The 20,646-nt window shown below is 43.3% G+C and overlaps 1 protein-coding gene and 1 non-coding gene across 4 annotated transcripts in view; both read right to left on the reverse strand.

The window, feature by feature from the left end:
- Positions 1–20,646, reverse strand: part of ADAM17 (ADAM metallopeptidase domain 17) — a 55,826-nt gene that overhangs the window by 8,683 nt on the left and 26,497 nt on the right. For all 3 annotated transcript variants that reach the window (XM_075269136.1, XM_075269134.1, XM_075269135.1), the window contains exons 7-12: positions 10,405–10,547; positions 9,779–9,865; positions 5,553–5,666; positions 3,633–3,777; positions 2,431–2,519; positions 355–507 (exon numbers count right to left, since the gene is read on the reverse strand). In XM_075269136.1, the coding sequence (XP_075125237.1) occupies positions 355–507; positions 2,431–2,519; positions 3,633–3,777; positions 5,553–5,666; positions 9,779–9,865; positions 10,405–10,547 (731 nt within the window). The remainder of the gene's footprint in view (positions 1–354; positions 508–2,430; positions 2,520–3,632; positions 3,778–5,552; positions 5,667–9,778; positions 9,866–10,404; positions 10,548–20,646) is intronic.
- Positions 7,813–7,916, reverse strand: LOC142198774 (U6 spliceosomal RNA). Its single transcript, XR_012715415.1, has one exon. It is a non-coding gene; the product is annotated as a U6 spliceosomal RNA (small nuclear RNA).

Genomic DNA, 20,646 nt, shown 5'->3' on the forward strand with positions numbered 1-20,646 from the left:
GCCCAGCTCTATTCATTTGAATGAGTGAAGCAAAAGCTGATGATCGGTAAGGGTGCCCCCATTGATCTGATATTATCTATCCTTACCACTAATCATCAGTATTTAGGTTCCAGAACACCCCTGTGATCCTAACTCCACACACTAAAGCCCTGAGTGTTTTAAGAATTTGCAGAAAATTCTCCACTCATCAGTATTCCAGGTCATAATGTCTAAGAATGAAGACAAGCAGTGCAATGTGAATGCTGACCTACTTAGTGAGTGCACAAAGACCGTAAAAGGTATTCAGAGGGATGACATGAAAGTAAGCAGGAGTAGACGCCTAAGTTCAGCAATGTGGGAAGGTTTTAGCTTTACCTTATTGTTTTGATGGTCTCCACTCACAGCTATGGGGTACATGACATATTTGCCCCCGCGGTCCTCACTGGGTGCACAGTCTTCCATACTGTCAGGGTCATGTTCAGAACCAAAGTTGTGACCCAACTCATGTGTAGTTACCAGGTCAGCTTCCTGTAAAAAGCCACAAAGACAATGTCATAAATCATAACCCATTATCCATCCAGGAATAGACTGGGGTATGGGGGGGGGATAATTCTAGCAATTGACCTCTTATATGGAAGTAGAGTGGAGGTGGGGTTTTTTTGGTACTCAGATAGAAAGTGCGCTCTTTATCATGAGTGTTGCCTCGCTGACTGATAATGTTGCCTCCACTTCACCATGTCAGGAACAGTGGATATGGACTTATAGCCCCGCTTGGATAAGCAACTAAGGAGAATGCCCAACGCAATGGAGGGTTACAGAAAATAAAAATTACATATCCCCTGTGCCTCCCTGACAGTCGCAGACCATTTTATGGCTGCCTGTGCAAGTAATAGCAAAATAAAAGCTGCACAGTCCTTCTAAAGCAGGGGTCTCAAATGTATTGTATAGAATCTGTAAGGTATGCAGGACATGAACTTCTAATTTTTCCTACATGTGGCCCATATGACCGGCCAACTTCTCTGTGCTACCATAGGAGCAATCCTGCTTTAAAACAAATTGCTTTCTATGATGGATACTTATTATAGAATAGCTATATATAGGCTTACTAAATACATGTACAATACCGGCATCCCCTGCTATATTTGACTCCATTGTCACCGGCTCGTTCACCATTCTATTATTTTATCTACCCTTCATGGTTAGGTTACACAGGAATGTCGCTTCAGTAGAATATAAGACCCAGGAATAGAGACTGAATGACGTACGACACGACGTCCAGGGCGTTTAACTCAACATGGCTTATCAAGACTGGACACAACTGTAGCAAACTCTCAGCTGTGAGAAGTATTAGACCTATAAGGCTTGCAGCCTCAAGGCAGAAACCAGATGACGTAACATTGGTAAGGAATCAAGTAACTAAGTGTATTAGAAAATAGCAGCACTAAAGGGAATCTTCATCTTTGAACAAAGAGTCACTTTAAGGTACAATATTCTGTACTTATACACTTTCATAATGTCTTTACACAGGTAGGTTACTGATACAGAGCTCCAAACCCCCTGCATAGGCATAAAGCTAAATAATAAGCTTCTGGATGTTTGCTGCCACCACTAGAGGGTGCTTCGATGTATACTGGGGCAGGTTTACTGCAGACACAAGTGTAGTATGCCAGCGCTAAAGGGCGCCATGAAAATTAGTTACTTGCTATGAACAGGGTAGGGGATAAATTGCTGATGGGTGGGAGTCTAACTGCTAAAACCCCTACCAATACTGAGAATGGGGGCATTTCACCCCTGTCCTGAAAGTAGTGGCTGACATAGACTGCATGCCACTGCTATGGATAGAGGATAAATAAACCTACAATGTATACACACAAGCACATATCCAGGTGTTACCCTTCATTGTAATGTTGAATGAGGATAGTGAGGTGACTGCTGAGAACTAATCTCTACAGAACAGGAAGTATCAGCCTAATATATTGGCTGTATGAAGAGACTGCAGCACTTGGGAGAGCACTATGGCCTCATCACACAAAACCAAGCATCGAGGTATACACTGTATAAGGCTGAGATGTCAACAGGTCATGTGACCAATGAAGGTGATGTCATATAGCCTGTGAAGTCGCTTCAAACAGCTGATCACCAGGGGTACTGGGTGTCGGCCCCAAGCTGATAAGCCATCCTAAAATAATAAGCCTGGAAAATCCCTTTAAACATTAGGTCACTGTCTGATGATTCATTCCCTTTAAACCTCTAAGCTATCCTTGTTGGTGTCCAGCACTATAAATCCAGATTTGCAGCTCTGTATCTGACAAGTACAGAAAAATGGGTTTCAGGTTACCACAAAAGTCCCTTTATTGAACTGTCCCTATAGTAAATATCCCAGCAAGGGTTAACCTCAGACATGTCGCAGCATACTCCGATGCATTCTGACAGAGCTGGTTTTGGCTGTACCTTTGTTAGGATGGTTTTTCCGTAGTTTTTCGTACTTGTCAGACCGGTGTTGAGGTAAATGGGTTTCTGTGATGACTCACTTCTGTACGCTGTCCGGGGATAAAGAGATGAAGTGGTGTCAGACGAGACATTACAGTCAGATACAAAAAGTCACAGGCATCAACTTAGTCTGCGAGGACTAGAGGAGAAGTCTCTGGTGACAAGCTATGAATACGAAACAAGAACGGCGGCATCTCCTGGAAGGAACAAGCTGTGTAAATGACACGGCCATGGCTGAGGACTGCGAGAAGTAAACGGGAGAGGAATGACAATAGCAAATATAATAGCAATGGCCAATCTTTCTTAAAGGAAAACTAAGACAAAGACTACATGGGTTGCAAAAATTTCCTTGAAGACCATCTACAGCATCTGGATTGCAACATCTGAATTGATCCTAAATCTGGAGTAAAAAAAGGAGATGATGTGTCAGTCAGTCTGTAGGATTTTTACACATATTCCTGAAACAGGTCTTGCAGAAATCCAAAAGTTAATCCCCAGCAAATCTGTTCCTTTTTTGGCTAGGGGTAAGGCCTACTCAAAGAGCAGGGATTTTCAATCTTTTTAATTGACTGGGGAGGGGAGGCTCCTGCTGCAGCCAGTTGTCTTACAGATTGTACCGGTGCGATAGCTCTTCACCTCGGGCACAGATCAAGAAAGCCAACAGTGCGCTGAATTCAGCGCACTGTCAGCTTTCTAGCAGTATATAAAACCGTATGTGCTCCAACTGATGAAAGGTCCTCTTTAAGACACAAAGAGGAACCAGTATGGGGACAAAGTTTGCACTTTATTACTGTTATTAATAAAATCTGGCTAATATGGATTGCATCTTAAGAAGAACTAGATTTACATGTTAACCTTCTGAGGCTACACTTTTCTTCACATTACCATAAGCTCTCCAGGTCTCCAATTTGAGAGTCAGAGAAAAGAGACCGCACTTGGTCAGCTATCTATAAGACACATCAGCGCTCAGACTTTTTGTGGGTATCAGATATTTCTAGCATATGTTAATAATGGGTTTTTCTGAAATACATTGTATGCAGGGCAATGCCTAGAGAGGAGGAAGCATTTTACTAACCAATACATAAAGTATAACTGGATAAGAACAAGGTCTATAAAAATTATTATACAGAAAAATGAACACACGTATATTGGCCGTCACTCACCTTTAGGACAGATCCCACCATGGGTGTTTGGCTTGTGGGATCCAACGTAAGCAAGACCAAGAGTCCCCATTTCAAAGTCCTGATAGGTGAAGAGATGAGCCAGGCAAACGGTGGAAGCCTTTTCTGATATGTCATGGCTGAATTGCTGCAAAGAAGAAGTTCCCATTATACCTGTACTACATGTACAATACTACTGCTTACCTCTACTACATGTACTGTATTGCTACCCTCCAGTACTACATGTATTGTACTGCTCTCTACCTGTGCTACATGTACTGTACTGCTCCAGACCTGTATTACATGTACTGTACTGCTCTCTACCTGTATTACATGCACTGTACTGCTGCCGACCTGTATTACATGTACTGTACTGCTCTCTACCTGTACTACAAGAACTGTACTGCTCTCTACCTGTATTACATGTACTGTACTGCTCTCTACCTGTATTACATGTACTGTACTGCTCTAGTATTATATGTACTGTACTGCTCTCTACCTGTATTACATGTACTGTACTGCATTGTACCTGTATTACATGTACTGTACTGCTCTGTACCTGTATTACATGTACTGTACTGCTCTGTACCTGTATTACATGTACTGTACTGCGCTCTACCTGTACTACATGAAGTGTACTGCTCTCTACCTGTATTACATGTACCGTACTGCTCTCTACCTGTGCTACATGTACTGTACTGCTCTCTACCTGTATTACATGTACTGTACTGTGCTCTACCTGTACTACATGAACTGTACTGCTCTCTACCTGTATTACATGTACTGTACTGCTCTCTACCTGTACTACATGTACTGTACTGCTCTCTACCTGTACTACATGTACTGTACTGTGCTTTATCTGTATTACATATACTGTACTGCTCTCTACCTGTATTACATTCACTGTACTGCTGCCGACCTGTATTACATGTACAGTACTGCTCTCTACCTGTGCTACATGTACAGTACTGCTCTCTACCTGTGCTACATGTACAGTACTGCTCTCTACCTGTATTACATGCACTGTACTGCTCTTTACCGATATTACATATACTGCTCTCTATCTGTACTACATGCACTGTACTGTTCTCTACCTGTACTACATGTACTGTACTGCTCTCTACCTGTACATGTACTGTACTGCTCTTTACCTGTACTACATGTACAGTACTGCTCTCTACCTGTATTACATGCACTGTACTGCTCTTTACCGATATTACATATACTGCTCTCTATCTGTACTACATGCACTGTACTGTTCTCTACCTGTACATGTACTGTACTTTACCTGTACTACATGAACTGTACTGCTCTGTACCTGTACTATATGTACTGTACTGCTTTCTATCTGTACTACATGCACTATACTGCTCTCTACCTGTAATACACATACGGTACCACTACTGTTCCCTACCTTTGCTAAAAGAGCCGCAGTTAGATTTACCCATACTACATATAACGCCCTCTCCCTATTCTAGTACAAGCTGCCCCTGTGGATCCCATCAGAGGTTGGTTAATGTGTTTTGTATACTGTGCATAGTGAATAGATCCCTGAAGGTGCAACTCGCACAGTCCACACAGAAAATGATTCACCAGCCTCCCGCAGCTATTTAGGATTTGCTTCTTCTGTATTACTTATCTACTTATTTTTCTTCATTCCTCATTTTTTCTTATTTTTAGTTGACATCTGAGACCTCAGAACCAATTACCAGTTCCTGCTAGACTTTTGGTCTAAAGTTACAATGGATGTCCCAGAACTAATTAATATTGTAACTTGCAGGAGGACAATATGGTGAAATATACTTAGACATCCTGTAATGAATACTGCATGAACTCATTATAATGGAGCAGGACTCCGCCATGAAGCCCCCAGATGGAGGGCCGGACTGGGGCCATTATACATCTGGCTACTTGCCCTCTCACCTCCAGCAGCTGCTTCACATCCCAAGCATCTTTGTTCTCTTTTGGGTAATTCTTTGCCATGTTATAGTGTACTTTTGAACCGGTGACATTCTCTGGTTCCTTGTGAACAATGATCTGCACAAAAAAAAATTAAAATTATGGTATAGCAAGTACATGCATCTCAACATGTCATATGGATATTCATGAAGTGGTATAGCTTCAGTGTAAAAATCTAACGCATTTCACTCCCTGTTCTGCAGTGCTTTCTCTAGCCTGCTCAGTACGTTCTCCAGATTGCTCAGCTTTCCTCCTCACCCCCCTCCCGTCTTAATGTCTGCTCATCTTGCCTCTTCCTAGGAATATTGTCATTCAGTCACCTCATGATCCCAGCCTTCTGTTCACCAACTCATTCCTTGGTGCCAAAAACTTCACCCATTTCTGCTGCACCATCTGTGCCCAATCTCTGCTACTGTAGTCCCTGAACAAACACCGCATGGTGCAGCAGACAGCGCTCATCATAACTACTGACGCTGATAATCACTCCGCCATTACTAGCCAACTGGTGCAGAAAACTAGTAATACTGGGGGTGTTACACTATCCCTGCCGAGGCAGAAGCTACTGTGTATAAGAAAACATGAGGCTCCTAGGCACCACTGCAAAAGCTGCAACACGGTCCTCACCTACAGAAGACGCAACGGTTAATATTACAGTTATCAAGTTTGCAGTGGCTTCTGATGTGCAATAACTCTGCAGCAAGTCATGAAATACAGATTATTTGGTCTCGACTTGCTGGTACTGAGGCCACTGGGCCCAGTCAGGCCTGAGATCCTACTGCTGCTCTATAAGGTATATTCAGACATTATACATAAACTATATTGCAATGCATATCAGTAAGACTATATATATATATATATATATATATATATATATATATATATATATATATATAATGCTGCATATGGTAGCATATTCAGTGTCCTACTATGGCATAGAAAATCTAGGCAGGACCAGTGGAGCGTGTAATGTTTAAGGGATTATGCCAATAGAAAGGGGATCTTTGTACTCACTGTAAAATCCTTTTCTCATTGTATTCACTGGGGAACACAGTACCAGGGCCGGCCAGTAGGAGACTGACACTAGGGGAATGAAAAGCTGGCGGCTCTGCCTATGGGCTATAGACTCTCAAAGACAGAGAGTTTAGTCAGTTTGTACGGCATCAAAGGCAGTAGAGAGACACGAAAAAAACAAAAAAGGAACATGGAACCAACAACATGTCCAGAACCCGAAAAAGAAACAGCTCGGGCAGCCACAATAGTTAAAAAAAAAAACAAAAAAAAACACACAACAACATGGAGGAAATCTGTCCCCCATTGAATACAACAAGAAAAGGGTTTTACAGTTTTACAGCGAGTACAAAAATACCTTTTCTGTGATTATTTCACGTAGGAAGACAGCACCATGGGATGTCCTAAAACAATCCCAGAGGGTGGTTATTACACGGCCATGCGGGCAACCTAGTACACAGCCGCCTGCAGAACCTTATGATCCAACTGGCATCAGAAGAGGCCACAGTATGGATCTGGTAAAGCTTAGTGAAAGTATGGATGGAGGTCCAGGTGGCAGAAGCCTAATGCTGAACAGTCATGGAGGTTCCAACAGCCCTTGTAGAGAGAGCAGTCACACAGAAGGGCAGGTCCCTACCCTGAGTCCAGGGATTTGGTCACATGTGAGGGACCATGAGTTGCAAGAGTAAAAAAGGTCTAGGTCGGATGTGCCCCAGCAGGGAGCATAGCTGACGGAAGATATGATGATGAAGCAACCGCTCACCTGGGCCAAAGCTTACTCTGAGATCTGTACAGGATCTCTGAACACACATCTGAGCACATCCCGCATGGCTGTGGATATACGTGGGCCAAGCTAATGCCCTGGGTGGGAATCAGAGGCGTCCCCAGGAGAAACAGACTATACAGGAGACAGGGATCCACCAGTTAGAGAGGAGCCGTGAGCTGTAGCCCTATCCGGGGAGTGACCAGAGCAAGGGGAGGAGGACCGTGACCTGTAAGAGGATTTCCTGGTCCTTTGGTGAGGATGGCTTCTGAAACTGAAAAGAGAATGAGGAGGGTGCCCAGGGGGGAGGGGCCTAGAAGTCGCCAGCAATCTGGGAAAGCAGTCATTCCAAAGTTTCCAACACAAACTGGTAAAGTCAAGCAAGAACACCAGGTCCGAGTAAAGGAGGCTGCCCAATCCAGGGGAAATCTGGCAGAGAGGGGCCGGAACTGGCTGAGGCCCAAGCGTTTCATGGATTTGCGTTTCTTCCTAGTATAGGAGCATGCTAATCTTTTCTGATCGTTTCAATTTTAGTATATGTGCTGCTAAGCAAGTACTGTAAGGTAGTGAGGACAGATGGGATCAGATGCGCAACGGTTTGTTAAAGCGGGCGCACGTATTAACGTGGCAGGACCGGGGACGGGGGCCAAGGGGTGAGATGGCTCAACACGGGAGGACATGGCAGAGGGGGTTTAAGGAAAAAAGGTGCAACCAAAGTTACATTGAGGTTACATTGAGCTATTCTCATACTCACCTCATTTTCTAATACTCACCTGCCTGTGACTTCAGGTGCCGCAGGGTCAGTCCCTCAGTGGGGACTGGATGATCAGCGAGGTGCTCTTGTAGAGCGCTTCATCCGCGGGAAGGGGGATGACAACTTTATTTAAAAATAAAACGATGCAAGACAGAAAGACCTGAGACAGGTCGTGTTTGCCTCATACGGACACTAGGTTAAAACTGACTAAGCACAGTGTCTGAACGGGTATAGCCCAAAGGTGGAAGCAACAGCTTTTCATTCTCCTAGTGTCAGCCTCCTAGTGGCCAGGTCTATGCCCTTAGTGCTGTGTCCCCCAGCGAAAGAAACAAGAAAGTACTTATCCTCTATGTCTAGGACAGAGGATAAATAGCTGATCACCGATTATTCTTAGGGCTAGTTCACATGGGGCACGGGACCACGTATTTTGGTCCTGATTTTGATGCAGGAAGCCGCGACAGAATAGGACCAAAATGCTTCCGACAGTCGCAGCTTCCCGCTCCAGAATAGGACCAAATGAATGGGCCTGGTCCGGAGGGTGCTGTCGCAAGGCGCACGCCAGGGCTGCATCAGTTTTAAGAGTTCTGGCAAAATGGCAAAAATCCAATACTGGATCCAATCATACTATATCATCAAGTTATGGGAGAGAATGATAGTATAGGACAATAATGAAACAAAATATAACAGTACAGTATATTAAGACACTGCGTGCACAGACATAAACCCATATATAAAGAAGGAAGAGAACAATACGCCACAGCCATGCCGATTAACTCTATATCAGGCATGTATTCACCAAAGAAAGATGAAGAATGAAATTCCCCCCCCCCCCTGCACCGAGCAGGAGAATCATTAGTGATCCATTAATTATTAAATAGGATTCCCAGCAACAAGATTCACCCTCCTCCAACACACCATGAGAAGCAAGTAATGGTGCGGCCAGACCGGACATTACAGCTGGTGTGTAACAGAGTGACATCATGTACCTGGATGCCAGACAAGACCCCTAATGTATAAGATACAATCCCACCAGACCTCTAAAAAGGCATACACAAATACATAGAGCAGAAATACTCAATATCAAAGATTGACCAGTCGAAAATTAGTAGAGTAAAGATTTGAAGAGGTTGTCCAGGATTCAAAAAACATGGCTGCCTTTTCCCAAAAACAGCATCCCTGTTCATGGCCTGCGCCTGGTAATGCAGCTCAGATCCATTCACGTAGCCAATTGCACCCTGTGGTGTATGGGAGAAAGAAGCCATGTGCAATAATCCTGGGGGAAGAGGATCATTTAGAAAGGGGCGAGTAGGGACTGTTATATGAACTAAATCTGGAGTTATGTCTGAAGAGGATACCATATCAGTCAGTGATGTGTTAGGTATAATGCACACAATACAGGGATCATTGTGGGGTAGGGGAGGTAGTAGCTGCCATACAGACGCTCATCCCCTACACCGATTTGATTTTATGGAATGCCAATTTTCCTATCACTATATATTTGGTATATTTTTGGGAGGAAACTGGCGTACATGGAGAACATACCAACTTGGCTGCTCTTGGCTGGATTCAATCACAGGGCCCCAGCACTGCAAGACAATGCAGCAATGCAATCCCATACAGTCCTGCAATGACGGCGACACCTCTGGTATAACTTAGAGGACGTACCTGTTCTATCTGGACTCCATAGCCCTTCCACTGAGGATCCCATGACGTATTCCGGTAGATGTCGTCCACACGGTCAATGAGCTCAATCTACAGTCATGAAGAAGAACACTAATAAATTAAGTCTCCTTGGTACAACTATGAGAAGTGTCATACATGCATGCCTAGAAAGATCTGCTATACAAATCAATAGGGTCTGCTCCAGATCATCTATGGTCCATCTCCAGGAGACAGGAAGTCAAAAACTAGAAACTAGAAAAACCCCTTCCATATAAATACTATTAGGGATTTCTGAATATAGGATCCATCATTTTTGGCCAGAGTGGTGAACGGTGACAGAACATCCCTCAGTCTGGAGGATCTGCCCTGCCCTGTGTTACACAGACCAACCATTAATTTGTATGGACACAGTGCAATACTTTATTTTTCCTGTGGTGGCACTGTAGGAAAACTGAACACTTGCTAGCAGTTTTCCCCATAAAAATAGCTTACCACTGTGGTTTGCAGCAGGGAGACACTGTCTGGCCTCCTTATTGTCATGGGATTCTCATAACCAGCAGGAACTGTCCGAATCGGAGAGCCTCTTTAACCAAAATTTATCAAATCACTTAGAATCATGAATTCCTTACCAAATAATTGATAGTGGTGCTCTCTTCTTTCCGCCCCATATATCTGTAGAAGCGATGATCTGCCACCACGAGCATCTTACATGTGTTCTTAGTGGGATCTGGGGGAGGTTTCTGCCTTTTCTCCCGATGGAAATGTTCTGTATCTAAATAAAGTGAAAGGAGATTATTAACAAGGGGTGGTTTAGTATCACTAAATCGCTAAGGTTAAGGAGATATCGTCACTCCTTAGGGAGAGACCACCATTTAGGCGTGTGGAGTCTTATTAAGCCATGAGCGCTCCACTGTGCAAAGGAACATGGGAAGAATATGCAAATCAGTCTTCCATGATGTAATTAGGAAGCCAGTGCCTCAGTCATGCAGCCCAATAGAGGGCGCTCCCTTTAACATCATGCCTGACCTTCCCAGAAGCCTTTGCTGCAATGCAATGATGTTGGATTTTACCAAGTACAGCCTCTCAGCCGAGGACAGCTGTTTCGATCTGATTGGATCTCTTCAGCCCGGCGCAGAGAAGACTGACTTGGCTAAGATCAATAAAGGGGTGGTACAGGGTTAGAAAACCATGGCTGCTTGCTTTAAGAAACCATGCCACATCTATCCTTGGGTTGTGTGTCTAGTATTGCAGCTTGGCTCCATTGAAGTAAATAGGGCTCAACTGCAATACCACACACAACCAGTGGCCAGCAGTGGAGCAGTTTCTAAAAGAATCCAAGTATAATTAGTTTAGTCCTCTTTTACATATACACTAGTCAGGATATAACTTCCTCTATAGGTCTATAGAAGAGGCAGCTAAGGCCTTATTCACACATCCATAGTTATCGGACTTGTGCTGTTCTCAATAGCCAGCACATGGTCCTATTGATTTTAATGGGTGTATTCAGACATATTTTTTCCACTGTCCATTAGAAAGAAACGAAATGGACCATTCTGCAGACCCATTAAAGTCTATGGGTCCATGAAAATGTCATCTGTACGGTGTGGTCAATGGGAGCCACCATACCAGCCACACGCACCATTTATTCGCAACTTCAAGATGAGGTTTTTAGGTCAAGCAGCTGCACACAAGTCAGATCCATGCTGGAAAAGTGTATAGCACATCACTGAGGGATGGATGTCCAAATGTGAAGTGATAACTACACCAGGACTGGTTTTTCTGCAGATCGCTAACTGATCTATAATATTCTATAAAGTGATTTACTTACATTTTCATGGCAACAGTCTGGGCTGGCTTACCAAGTGTTATATAGAAGAACTGATCCTAACCTCATGGAATGTATTACAGTGAACCTCTGGTCATAAAAATGTGAATCGAAGAAACTTTGTAATATAATATAAAGGTTTCTTTCTCCATTGTTGAGTTGCTTTTTACATAGATGTCTATGGTGAGGCAAAGAGAAGACTACCGGAAAAGACATAAAAATAACTGCAGCTGCGAAACTGCTACACTGTGAATACAAGCGCTCTTCTGTACACCAGTCTTAATAAAACTCCCAGACTGGTGCAGGGACCGAGAGATTTATGGAGAGGCTGCACGCTCTTTATATATCGGTTTGTCATCCCTGCACCGGAATGGAAATCTACACCAGTTAGGGATGGTTCACACGGGGCTGGTGACCGCGTATTTTGGTCCTGATTTTGATGCAGGAAGCCGCGTCAGAATAGGACCAAAATGTGACTGTCGTGGCTTCCTGCTCCGGAGTAGGCACAAATGAATGGGCCTAGTCTGGAGGGTGCTGTTGCGAGTCGGACGCCGCAACTGAATCAGCCGCGGAATCCGCCTGAAGAAAGGGCAGCTCGCTTCTTTTTTCCATGAGCGGGAACAAAAAGCTCATGGAAAAAAGGATGCTAGTGGTCTACATAGACCTCTATTGTAAGGTGGATTGTGAGGAGGATTTTGAGGTGGATTCGGCTTCAAAATCCGCCCCCTCTTGCCCCGTTTGAACGAGCCCTCAGGAACTGTCTTAGATCCCTAATTATTACCCCACTCACATTATAAGAATGTGGTGGCTGAGGTGAGGATTGGAGTATGACCACATTTGGTGCAAGAAAGGGCTTAAGGTGCACCACAATATCATCCATCTATGCCAGTTTTATGATTATTTTCCCCCTTTATGTAAAAAAAACCAAACAAACAAAAAAAAAACAAAAAAAAACACATCAATCTTCATAGTCCCATTGCTGGAGGAGGGCGCACCTCAATATACAACGAGGCACACTCTCCATTGAGCAATGTACCTGGTGGGCCAATGGCATCACCAGCTGCACACCCTCACCATGACCCCTTTTCAGGAAAGGGGTGAGAGCGTCTCAAAAAAACCCAAAAAGTTGCAATTTTTATATGGAAAAGGCATATTTGAGCAAATAAATATAATGCAACCCTTTTATGCCTTTTACATTTAAAGGGATCCTATCATTGGATACCCTTTTTTTCTCCTTAACAGGAATAGCCAACTGTACATTCCCCGGCCACAAGAGAATGGCCGCTTATACCAGCTTACTGTGTAAGCGGCCATTTTCTTGTGGCCTGGGCATGCGCAGTCGGCTCTGCCCGAGGCAGAGATTGAAACCCAGGCCGGAATAAGACACAGGGAGAGGGCGTTCCAGAAGAAGATGGAGGCGGTGCTGGAGAGTTCTCTCGCAGCATTGGGGATGCCCCCAGGGCTGTTTTAGCGCAGGGACCGCCCCCAGTGCTGCGAGAGAACACATTTGCATACTGAAGAAAACTGGGATTTCTACCGACCGGCGGCGCGAAGAAGACATCTAAAGGTAGGAGAAGAATAGCCTTTCTTAAGGCTATTCCTATGTGTTAGTGAGGGGAAAAAAAGGGTATCCAATGATAAGATCCCTTGCATAATAAATCTGTCATACTAACTCTATGAAAACAAACAGAGCGAGTGAAGATAAAGAGGAGGGAGCACCTTAATAAGTGGAGAAAGAAGTAGATTTGTTTAATAAGATATCTTACAAAGTTTCTTATATTCATGACTGCTACTCAGTTATGAGAAGTGGTTTTATAACTAGAGGTCTGCTTTAATCAAATAAGGAAAGCAGCCATTATACTGGAATATAAGAAGAGCTTTAGCTATGAGGAGGGAGGTTTCCATATAGGACACACTTCTAAGATACGTCAGATGTGTACCCAGTAGCAGACACTAGTTTACGGCTCCCCTTGTGACGCAGGCTACATTGTGGAAGACTTTATAAATGGTGACAGCAAACCCATAAAACTGGTGCAATAATAAACCAATAACCCATCATCTAGCGTTGTCTGAATGTTATGTCCTCCTTGGACTGACTCATACAATGACTCATTCAACCTCATATCCACTAAAAACAAATCTGCTTTACAATATGGAAGAATTCTAATAGTAGCAACGTCCCTAAAGCACAGGACAATGGTTAGGACATCAAACTCACCGCAGCTGTCCTGGACATATAGTTACCAGAATACAGGTACCATATGGAAACCGGTACTATAGGAATATTCACATGGATGGACTACCTACCTGCCATGTAACAAAGCCAATATACTACGACACGTTACAAATTAGCCATAGTTGCTCGCTGCTTACACTGAACTGTATATTGGAAAAGTTGGTGCAGGTTTGGATTTTCTGTAAGCGTAATGTTTACATGGAGTCAGAGTGGCAGATTTATTACCCTTTATACGATTTTTGGTTGCAAATCACAAACAATCTTCATACCAATAGATAGATATGCGACATCTACACAAGAGATGGAGAAGTATTGCATTTTTTTGGTCTTGTGACTTTTGTGTTGTCAAAGTCAAGGCATAGGTCTAGCTTACTATATTATTAGGGGCTACTGCTCTAATATAAGGTTGATGGTAGAGGGAACTTTGCTTTGAGACAATCCCTGAGACATGAATACCCCTAACCAGAGTCAACAGGTTGTACTATGGTTGTATTATGCCTTCCTAGTGTTCATGGTGCCTAGAGCAGTGGATGCCAACCCAAAACCCAGGTATAACAAAGCTACTGTATAACTCCCATTGTGCCCTGATGGTAGATGTAGCTTTGCCTCAGCTCGGGAGTCACAGACTTTATACATACGTAGAGGGTTATATCGTGTACTGGATGCAAAGCAGCTCATTATTATTATTATTATTATTATTATTGCTCTGCCTGATGTAGGAGCTATCTGTAGGGAAACCCATGGATTGGTAGAACAGCAAGAACCAGAGGAATAGAACTTTAGCAGTGGGGGTGGGTGTATTGTCTCTTTAAATGACACTAGTGAGTCCTCTCTCCAAATACTCCTCTATAACCTAGAAAAGACAGCCGGAGAGCGAGAGGCTTTCTGGTATATAAAACATTAATAACATGGCTGCTAGAAGAGTTATTCCCAGGCACCGATGCAGCACTGCTGCCTCTACTCTGGGTGAGTTTCTACAGGAGCTTCTCCTTATCCGGATTATGGAGGTGGCAGAAGACTCTCCTGATTTCCCCCAAGTCCTTCTGGTGGTCATGGGTGGTGTTTCATGGACATGTCCTACATTTTCCTTTAGGAGACTGGCCGTCCAAACCTGTTGCCCCCCTGCTCTCCCGCTATTCGGCTGATCCTACCCCTTTAGTGTGCCCCCCCTCCCCCTCCTATTTCCTACATCCCATTTCCTTCTTGTCAATTATTGTGTGTCCTCTTGTTCCCCCTTGTCCTATGTTTCCCTCAGAACACAGCATTGTGGCGGTCCCCATGAATGGTCCTCTCTCCTCCTTAGGATGCTATTCCTATTCTTGATCTGTGACTCCATTCTCCTCCCTACTATTGTTGGTCTTCTTATTCTCCTCCCTACTATTGTTGTCTTTCTTATTCTCCTCCCTACTATTGTCGGTCTTCTTATTCTCCTCCCTACTATTGTTGTCTTTCTTATTCTCCTCCCTACTATTGTTGTCATTCTTATTCTCCTCCCTACTATTGTTGTCTTTCTTATTCTCCTCCCTACTATTGTTGTCATTCTTATTCTCCTCCTTACTATTGTTGTCTTTCTTATTCTCCTCCTTACTATTGTTGTCTTTCTTATTCTCCTCCTTACTATTGTTGTCTTTCTTATTCTCCTCCCTACTATTGTTGTTCTTCTTATTCTCCTCCTTACTATTGATGTCCTTCTTATTCTCCTCCTTACTATTGCTGACCTTCTTATTCTCCTCCTTACTATTGTTATTCTTCTTATTCTCCTCCTTACTATTGTTGTCCTTCTTATTCTCCTCCCTACTATTGTTGTCCTTCTTATTCTCCTTACTATTGTTGTCCTTCTTATTCTCCTTCCTACTATTGTTGTTGTTCTACTTATTCTCCTCCTTACTATTGTTGTTCTTCTTATTCTCCTCCTTACTATTGTTGTCCTTCTTATTCTCCTCCCTACTATTATTGTTCTTCTTATTCTCCTCCTTACTATTGCTGACCTTCTTATTCTCCTCCTTACTATTGTTGTCCTTCTTATTCTCCTCCTTACTATTGTTGTCCTTCTTATTCTCCTCCTTACTATTGTTGTTCTTCTTATTCTCCTCCTTACTATTATTGTCCTTCTTATTCTCCTCCCTACTATTGTTGTTCTACTTATTCTCCTCCTTACTATTGCTGACCTTCTTATTCTCCTCCTTACTATTGTTGTCTTTCTTATTCTCTTCCTTACTATTATTGTCCTTCTTATTCTCCTCCTTACTATTGTTGTGCTTCTTATTCTCCTCCTTACTATTGTTGTCTTTCTTATTCTCCTCCTTACTATTGCGGACCTTCTTATTCTCCTCCTTACTATTGTTGTCTTTCTTATTCTCTTCCTTACTATTATTGTCCTTCTTATTCTCCTCCTTACTATTGTTGTCCTTCTTATTCTCCTCCCTACTATTGTTGTCCTTCTTATTCTCCTTACTATTGTTGTCCTTCTTATTCTCCTTCCTACTATTGTTGTTGTTCTACTTATTCTCCTCCTTACTATTGTTGTTCTTCTTATTCTCCTCCTTACTATTGTTGTCCTTCTTATTCTCCTCCCTACTATTATTGTTCTTCTTATTCTCCTCCTTACTATTGCTGACCTTCTTATTCTCCTCCTTACTATTGTTGTCCTTCTTATTCTCCTCCTTACTATTGTTGTCCTTCTTATTCTCCTCCTTACTATTGTTGTTCTTCTTATTCTCCTCCTTACTATTATTGTCCTTCTTATTCTCCTCCCTACTATTGTTGTTCTACTTATTCTCCTCCTTACTATTGCTGACCTTCTTATTCTCCTCCTTACTATTGTTGTCTTTCTTATTCTCTTCCTTACTATTATTGTCCTTCTTATTCTCCTCCTTACTATTGTTGTGCTTCTTATTCTCCTCCTTACTATTGTTGTCTTTCTTATTCTCCTCCTTACTATTGCGGACCTTCTTATTCTCCTCCTTACTATTGTTGTCTTTCTTATTCTCTTCCTTACTATTATTGTCCTTCTTATTCTCCTCCTTACTATTGTTGTCCTTCTTATTCTCGTCCTTTATCGTCCTTTGGCGGTGCATGTCCTCTACTCTAATTGTCCTTTTACGTTTGCTCCTTTTTTGGGAGGCTTGCATGCCCCATAGCACTTACTTTGTTAATATTGTGCTTTTTTTCTACCTACTGTTAACTGAAAAAAAAATCATCTTAATAAAAACTGATTAAACATGAATTATTAGTAAACCAAGCATAAGAGTGTGACTCCCCCTATACAAACCAAAGGAAATACTAAACATGCCCCTCATATTGGAAAACTGGATTTGGACTTTAGCACGGATGCGGCAGAAGAAATGAATGTCCCCTTGCTGGTCTGATGTGAAATACCATAAGCCCTTACCAAAGGCAGAAAAAACGTAATGGCAGAGAAGATTCCTGCTGCACATTGGGATTTCCAGTAAGAGCCGACACTTACAGCTCGGGCTATAAATGAATAATCAGGTAAATGAAATACATTACTCTGCATTACCCGCCATGTTTTCTGGCGTATATCTAGAAGGGGAAGCGCTTTCAGGAGCATTAGCGAAGCTCCCTGGCTCATGTCCATAAGACATTTTCTACAAAGATCTCTGCACACCCACGGACTATCTGTGAGGCTTACCGCCTGGCCTCTTGCCACTACAAATTGCTCCATATTGTAGAGAACTTCTAAAGAGACTCCTGTAGACTTAAAGGGGTTCTTTGGGACTATAATATATATTACCTATGCTTGGACTCATGGGGTCCTGATACATGTAACCCCCACAGATCAACTGACCAAAGCGTTTGGACAAGTGCTGCTGCCTCGTCACTGCTCACCAAGCACAGCGCCGTACCCTGTGTAGTGGCTGTGCTTGAAATTGCAACCATTCATTTGAGTGGCAGCATGACCATGTGACCAATGGACATGATGTTAATGGCTTGAGAATAGGAAGTGGAGCTCACTTTGTCAGACTTTAGCAATCTAATACTCATGGTCTATCCTAAGGATAGGTCATCAATAGGATAGTACCAGAAAAACCCTTACCCTTAAAGTGGTTGTCCTGTCACAAGGATCCTATCTATAATGCTTATTAATGTGAATGTAAGACTTTTCCTAAATACAATGCTTCAGCAAAACTGCTTTGTTTGTCCACTATCTTACTTTATTCATTTTTTTGTGGCCACAGCCCTGACCTAGCTGCTCCTGAGTCAAGTGATGTATCTGCCTGCTCTGAGGGGGGAGGGAGGAGGGGCTAAGTACAGGGAGCGAGACTGGAGGGGGGGGGGGTAGTTTACCCTTTGGGGGAAGGGGCCGCCAATACAGGGTTAGACGCCGGCACAGGTGAAGCCAGCAACATCGCTATGCTTCTGCCCTGCATGAAGCCAGCAGCGACAGAAGCGATGCTGTTATTCCGGGGCGGGGGGCGGAGGAGCGGAATAACAGCATCGCTTCTGCCGCTGCTGGCTTCATGCAGGGCAGAAGCATAGCGATGTTGCTGGCTTCACCTGTGCCAGCGTCTAACTCCCCGACATCCGCTGTAATAGGCGGATGCTGGGGACTGTTAGACGCCGGCACAGGCACATCGCTATGCTTCTGCCCTGCATGAAGACAGCAGCGGCAGAAGCGATGCTGTTCCGCTCCGCTCCGGGGTCACATATGCAAAGCCAAGCGGCGAGATGCCGCCGGCCCTGCGTGCACGCTCATACACCAGTCTAACCTTCACAATGCGAATACAGACCCGCAGGGTGTCGGGTCTGTATTTGCATTGTGAATGGTAGACTGGTGTATGAGCGCGCACGCAGAGCCGGCGGCATCTCGCCGCTTGGCTTTGCATATGTGACCCCGCCCACCAATGACGAAACAAAGCCGGAAGACAGAAGATTTTAGAGGAATGAAGACGGGTGAGTATGCGACGTGGGAGTACCCCTTTAAAGGGATCCTATCATTGGATACCCCTTTTTTTCTGACTAACATGTAGGAATAGCCTTAAGAAAGGCTATTCTTTTCTGCGCTGCTGTTCGGTAGAAATCCGGGTTTTCTTCAGTATGCATATGAGTTCTCACGCAGCACTGGGGGTGGTCCGCAATGCTGCGAGAGAAATCTCCTGCAACGCCTCCATCTTCTTCTGGAACGGCCTCTCCCTGCGTCTTCTTCCATGTTGGGTTTCAATCTTCTAAGCATGCACAGTCGGTTATGCCATCAGGCCTCGGGCAGAGCAAACTGTGCATGCCTGCAGCCACAATTTTTTTTCGACCTTTCAGTACAATGTTCACCTGAATAGAGAGTATGTTCACACCTACTGACTACGCTCCAGATTTTCCAGTCAGATTGAGGGATCTAAAAGCTTATTACAAGAGAAGTAAAGTGGAAGCCGTTTTAACAAATCTCATCCATAAGTTGCAAATCTGCACAGAATCTGATTTAAGATACAGATTTTCACCATGGATTGTTCCCTTCACAACAGAAATGCGACAAAATCTTTAGGTAATAAATAATTTACTGATTTACCAAAATCCACGCCAGCTACAAAACTACAAGGATACAGTTGTACGCATCACACGTTATCAAAATTTCTACCACAGTGGTTTCTGCGGCTGCGTATAAGGATTTCTGCAGAGGACAGTCCCAGAACTTTCTGCCAAAAAACTTCTACACGTGAATGTAACTGTAAGGAAAAAAGTACAAAGCACAAAAAATATAAAAATAAAGCGTGTAAACTCTCCTTGACCAGGATAAAGTGATGTTCCCAGTTACATCAGGAAGCTGAAGGTTATTTTAAGATTCCGATGGACACATTACTATAGAAGGAAACGGAGAACAGCGTCCAAATCTTCAGACAACAAACAAAGTTATTTCAATCGTGTTTTTAAGAATATATTTCCTCTTTCCTGGAAAGGTCACACTACAAAAATAAGGACTTTCTGTAAATGAAAAAAATGGCCGTGTGTTAGGAGCCTCCATTAGGGGTTTGGGTCACGATTCTGGTATTTTTGGCAGGAAGAATAAAGCGGTCTGAAGTTGCAAACACTGGGAATCCCTAGTGACATCAGGAAAATCAAAAGGGATTGGTCAGGGTTAGTGTGGATGGTCTGACTATGGATACATTGCAGCGTCTTGACTTCTAGTATCAACAGGGCCCTAAAAGCACCATCACAGATTTTGGTACATCCTATTGCGGCGTTCCGCTCTGGATTAGGCCCAAATGAATGGGCCTAATCAGGAAGGAGCCTCGCGCCACTGATGCCGCGGCTGATTCATGACACACAGCATGGCGATCCCAACCACAGTTTTCCATTTATTCGGGAGTCTCCATACTTTTGGACCACCCATATAACATAAAAAATATATTTCTATATGTGAAGTGTATATATTTGTATATATATTTACACACACATGCATATGACGCACAGAATACTAGAAGTCTCTACAAGGAATAGAGCAATCTGCTGCACTAATCCATATGGCAAAAGAATAGAAACCCTGCAATATAAGTGACCTTTTGGCCTCCATCTACTGAATGGGATCCTGTGGATTCAATTGACATAACAGTCAAAAACTTTCCCGGATCATACGGTAAAAACAGTAAGAAAACAGCCTTATATGGACACATGCTGTGCAAGGAAATGACACCGTTCATATTCACTTCCCTTGGCTATACACTATACAATAGTGGCCTGTCGCTAAACATGAGCGACCCCTAAATCATAAAACATGACCAATGCCAAGAAAGAAAAACTACTATTTCAATTCAGTGGCATAACTAGGAATGGTGGGGCCCTAAGGTGAATATTTGACAT

Source organism: Leptodactylus fuscus, chromosome 3 (genome assembly GCF_031893055.1).
Source record: "Leptodactylus fuscus isolate aLepFus1 chromosome 3, aLepFus1.hap2, whole genome shotgun sequence".
Classification (NCBI taxonomy): Eukaryota; Metazoa; Chordata; class Amphibia; order Anura; family Leptodactylidae; genus Leptodactylus; species Leptodactylus fuscus.